The 5662-nt window shown below is 41.5% G+C and overlaps 1 protein-coding gene across 1 annotated transcript in view; it reads right to left on the bottom strand.

Annotated features, from left to right (window-relative positions):
* Positions 1–5662, bottom strand: part of LOC114068944 (secretory carrier-associated membrane protein 1-like) — a 62299-nt gene that overhangs the window by 18133 nt on the left and 38504 nt on the right. Inside the window, 1 exon segment of the mRNA XM_027905420.1 lies at positions 1449–1599. Coding sequence (XP_027761221.1) covers positions 1449–1599 — 151 coding nt within the window.

Here is a 5662-nt window from a genome sequence, read left to right as displayed (position 1 = left end):
GTTGTGGGATGTGGTCCCTTCCTGTTTTAATTTTCTAAAACAGAGTTTAAAAAAAAGCCCAACTATTGTGCATAAGACTCATGAGGCAATCCAAGAATATCAAATAGCCTTCAAAGGAGAGAAATGTTGCTTTATAGTAAGACTTGATTCAATTCTAGAATATTTTGATAGTATGCACCATTATGGACTGTTCAGTTCCACAGCACCAATTTAACCTCTTAGACCTCCAGTTCAACGAGCTAAAATTAACTTTGTGAAACATGAAGATTTCTCACTTTTCAAACTCAAAATAGTTTAAAAACTTTTTTCCCCCAGCTTAAACCAAATCACAGAAATGGCTATGTTAAAATGAATGCACGTATCTATTAAATGCCATTGCTTAAAAAGCTTTATTTTAGAAAATTAAATACCGTATATTTAGATTTTTGGACAAGCAGTAAACATTGTGACTGATAAGGCTAGAGATTTAGTACCACTGTTAAACACAAATCTACACATCCCAAACACAAGAAAAATACCACTGCTTTTAAGAGGGAAGGCTGGCATGAAACTAGGGTTCTGAAGGTCAATATTTTTTTCTTTTCCAACAAAATGACTACCCCAAGACATGAATACTGAAATTAAAACTAGTAAATATATAATCATTTAGCTCTGTGATTGAAATCATCAGTTAACTTCCTTAAACTATAGACTGCAGTACATATTCTATTACAGAGAACATTTCTGCACCATAGTAATTTCTCACAGATAGAGAATACTCCATGAAAATAGATACAAACAAACACTATAATGCAGCACGTGCAAATTCTGGACCAAAACACCATTTAAACAAGATCAGATAACAGTATTCATGCAAACTTACAGGTTTATATCAAAAGACTTATCCTAAAAGTAAAACCAATATAATTTATATCTATCCTACTTGTATTTGTCCTCCAACAGCTGCTGAAATTGCAAAAGCAGTAGCCAAATCAAAACTTCTACATCTCTTAGTCTCCCCCACTTACAGTAGAAATAGGGAAAACAGATCTTCCAAAAAAAAAAAAAGAAAGCATCCAAAGTCCTTTCCTGAAGTTAAAAAAAAAATACCAGAGTGAACCACTAAAAAATCCTCCAAATTCTTAATATATTTATTTGATCATTATATACCACAATTCATTCTCAGGCCAGTTGTTGAAATTATTTATCTTCCCTAAATAAGGAAAGCTTTATATTCCAAAATGCAACATTTTAAAGAAGCACAGAGAATGGTTATCTTTTTAAAAGAAATAAATTTATTATAAAATAAACCAAACATTTCCCATTTTATCTATGCACTGCTGCAGAAGAAACAAATATGCTGTGTGTATTTTGATATATGTTTTTAGGGAATATAATAAGTGACTGGAAAATAAAGTACAATGGAAGAGAACCATCATGACTTTTTATATTTCTCTACATTTGGTTACCCTTGAACACATTCTGAGCTCCACTGGTTGCTGCTGTTGATGCGGCGTTGGCTGCAGCAGTTTGTACAGTTTTGTTGGACATCACTCCTGTTGCAAACTCCTGCTGCGCTTTCTCAAAATTAGCACCAGTTGTGCGGTAGAGACCATGCACCTAGGGAGGTGGAAAAGCAGTGGAAAAAGTCTGCTGAACCTTCTATTTCTTAGTAGAGTAATAGTAAAGTCTCAAACACAAAGCAGAGCTGTGTGATGGAAAAATATGATTTGCTCATATGTTTAGGAGGATACAAAAATGAGCAACAGACTTTTTTCCCCCCACAAACTCTACAACTTCTGACTGCCCTGCTGTCCATGCAGTTTGACTGTAGGGATGCCTGCAACTTTTTGCAAGTTTGTGTGTGCTATCTACTGTCTGAAACAACAAATTTAAATACACAAATAGGCTGCATCCTTAGCATAACGCGTGCTAAGTGTGCATGTTTAAAGTAACATCAGGAAATAAAAAGAAAAAAGTATTTTTGAATTTACTGTGTAACATTCTGTTGAACTTTTTTCTACATTAATTTTTAGAAACATCTTAACCTATTAAGTTAAACTATGACTGAACATTTGTCCTTGTTTCAGCTGGGATAGAGTTAATTTTCTTCTCAGTAGCTGGTACAGTCCTGTGCTTTAGATTTAGTAAAGAATAATATTCAGAACACACTGATGTTTTGGTTGTTGCTCAGTAGTGTTTATCCTAAGTCAAGGACTTTTCAGTTTCCCATGCTCTGCAAGTGAGGAGGTGCACAAAAAGCTGTGAGAGAGCACAGCCAGGACAGCTGACCCAAACTGGCCAAAGGGATCTTGCATACCGTGGAACATCATGCCGAGTATATAAACTGGGAGAGTTGGCCAGGAGGGGATGATTGCTGCTCAGAGACAGGCTGGACATTGATCAGTGAGTGAGAAATTGTATTGTGCATGACTTATTTGAGTTTTATTCCTCTCTCTCCTTTTCATTATTATTATTATTATTATTATTATTATATTATATTATATTATATTATATTTTGTTTCAATTATTAAACTGTTCTGATTCTCCTTCCCACAGAGGGTATGAGGAGGTGTGAGTGAGCAACTGCATGGTACTCAGTTGCTGGCTGGGGTTAAACCAGGACAACTTTAAAAAGTATAAAATATCCCATTAACACAGATAAATATACACTATACTAATGTGATGAGCAATTGTTCTGCATAACAAACAAAAATATTAAACAATATGTCTTAAAATCTCTAGTACAAAAAACCCCCAACCGAATCCTGATTAACTTCCAAGTACCGAGTATTAAAATTCAAATCCTATTTCTGATTCATATTTAATCAGGCTGCAGGGAGTGCCAGAGCCTGGCAGTAGAGACAACAGCTCTCTGAGGTGCAACGAGGTGGATGATCTGCTCAGCCTGGTGGCAGAGGTGAGAGCAGAAGTAAAAAGGCTAAGAAGTATTAGCGACTCTGAGGACGCTGACTGATGGAGCTGTACTCTATCATCCCTTAGACAAATGCACATGCTGTGCACATCACAAGAAGCAATGGATCCCCTGCTCTCTCACCATCAGGCAGGAGAGGACCTTAGAGATGGAGGGTAATAGAAACAGGTTTCTGCTTGAGGCAGCAGGCGAATCCCCTCCTGACCTACCTCATCTTCCCAGGTGCCCTTATACAATAGGTATGAGGCTCTGGAACTTGAGGACCAGGGAAATGAGAATGTGGATGAAGGTCCATCCAGGTTGGAGGGGTAGTCTAAGGCAGGGCAACCTACTCCCACATGGCAATCACTTCAGTTAAGAAGAAAAGAAGGGTAGTTGTCATCGGTGACTCCCTTCTGAGAGGAACAGAGGGTCCGATATGCCAACTGGACCAAATCCGTGGGGAAGTGGACCCAACCCATAGGGACCCGGGTAAGGGTCATAACCAAGAAACTTCCCAACCTGGTCCGACCCACTACTGGTTTTCCAGGTAGGCAGCAGCGAGGTCCCAACAAGAAGTCTGCGGACAATCAAGAGGGACCTTAGGGTCTTAGGATGATTGGTTGAGGGATCTGAAACACAAGTAGTGTTCTCTTCTGTCCTGTCAGTTGCAAGGAATGATGGGGAGAAAAACACGAAGATCGTACAGATGAATACCTGGCCTTGAGACTGGTGTTACCAGCAGAATTTTGGGGGTTTTAATTATGGGTTGGTTTACATGACACAGAGCCTGCTGGCAACACATGGGGTCTCAAAGGGGAAAAAGGATCTTGTCTCAGGAGTTAGCAGGGCTCCTAGAGAGCTTTAGACTAGATTGGAAAGGGGACAGAGATAAAACCAGGCTTGACAGAGATGAGCCTGGGGGTGGCACACCACTGCTTGAAGGATGGTGTGCTAACAAGGTCCTTCAGTCTGCCATATCAGTGGAGGTAGGGGATGAAGATCCATATAGCAGTAAGAATGCAGGGGTTATTGATGTTAGAAATCCCATAAGTACCTGAGAATGGTCACACAAGAATTAGACCTTTTCCCTGCAAAAAGGCAGCAGGGTCATTAGCCCAACTGAAGTCCATCTACACCAATGCACACAGCACAGGCAACAAACAGGAGGAAAGAGAAGTCATTGTGCAGATGGAAAACTATGACGTTGCTATTGTGGAAACATGGTGGGATGACTTGCACAACTGAAATGCTGCAATGGGTGACTAAAAACTCCCCAGAAGGGATATGCAAAGAAGGAGAGACAGTGGGGTAGCCCTGTATGTTAGGGAGTGTTTTGACTGTCTAGAGCTTAATGACGGAGATGAAAGAGTTGAGTGTTTATGGGTAAGAATCAGGGAGAAGGCCAACAAGGCAGATCTCCTAGTTTGTTATATACGACCCAACCAGGATGAAGAGGCAGATTTAATATTTTATAAACAGTTGGGAGAAGTCTCACCATTGTTAGCCTTTTTTCTCATGAGGGACCTCAACTTACCAGATGTCTGATGGAAATACAGCACAGCAGAGAGAAAATAGCCCAGGAGGTTCCTATAGTGGGTGGAAGAGACCTTCCTGACACAGCTGGTGAGCAAACCAACCAGGGGAGGTGCCCAGCTGGACCTGCTGTTTGTGAACAGAGAAGGACTGGTGGGTGATGTGATGGTGGAGGCCATCTTGAGCTCAAGAGATCACGAAATGACAGTTTCTGATTCTCAGAGAAGTAAGGAGGGGGGAGTCAGCAAAACTGCCACCTTGGACTTCAGAAGGCAGACTTTGGCCTGTTTAGGAAACTGGTTGAGAGAGACTCTTGGAATGCAGTCCTGAAAGGCAAAGGAGTCCAGGAAGGATGGGACATGCTTTAAGAAGGAAATATTAAAGTTACAGGAACAGGCCGCCCCCATGTGCCAAAAGACGAGCCAGCAGGGAAGACCAGCCTGGCTGAACAGAGAGCTTTGGCTGGAAATCAGGAAAAAAGAGTTTACCACCTCTGGATAAAGGGGCAGGCAACTCAGGACTATAAGGATGTCATGAGGTCATGCAGGGAGAAAATTCAAAGTGCCAAAGCCCAGCTAGAACTTAACATGGCCACTGCTGTAAAAGACAACAAAAAGTGTTTCTGCAAACACATCAGCAACAAAAGGAGGGCCAAGGAGAATCTCCATCCTTTATTGTATGTGGGGGGAAACAGTGACAAAGGATGAGGAAAAGGATGAGGTACTTAATGTCTTCTTTGCCTCAGTCTTCAATAAGAAGACCAGTAGTTCTCAGGGTACCCTAGCCCTCTTAGTTGGAAGACAGAGACAGGGAGCAGAATGAAGCCCCCATAATTTAGGAGGGAATGGTCAGCAACCTTCTATGCCACTTAGACCTGCACAAGTCCCTGGGGCCTGATGGGATTCACCTAAGAGTACTGAGGGAGCTGGCAGAAGAACTCACCAAGTCCCTTTCAATCACTTTCCAGCAGTCCTGGGTTACCGGGGTGCTGGGGTCTTGGCAGTTTTAAAGGATTGTGCTGGGTTCTGAGAAGGCCAGGAGCTCACCGTTAGTCAAACAAGAACAAGTCTGCAGCTGCAGGAATGCAGAGGTCAGCAGAAAGCAATGTGTGAGAAACGGTGATAACAGAAACTTTTCCCAGGAATGTGTGCTTTAAGACTACCAATCGTTGGACTGTCTGAGGCGCATGGACAGTGTGTGCTGACCAATCATAATAGCATGCTGTGCTCCTGG

The sequence above is a fragment of the Empidonax traillii genome, unplaced genomic scaffold (genome assembly GCF_003031625.1).
Source record: "Empidonax traillii isolate 1590-97213 ecotype Southwest subspecies unplaced genomic scaffold, ASM303162v1 scaffold1153:size175901, whole genome shotgun sequence".
NCBI lineage: Eukaryota > Metazoa > Chordata > Aves > Passeriformes > Tyrannidae > Empidonax > Empidonax traillii.
The sequence above is the reverse complement of the archived record's forward strand: the minus strand, read 5'-3'. Positions and strand labels throughout refer to the sequence as shown.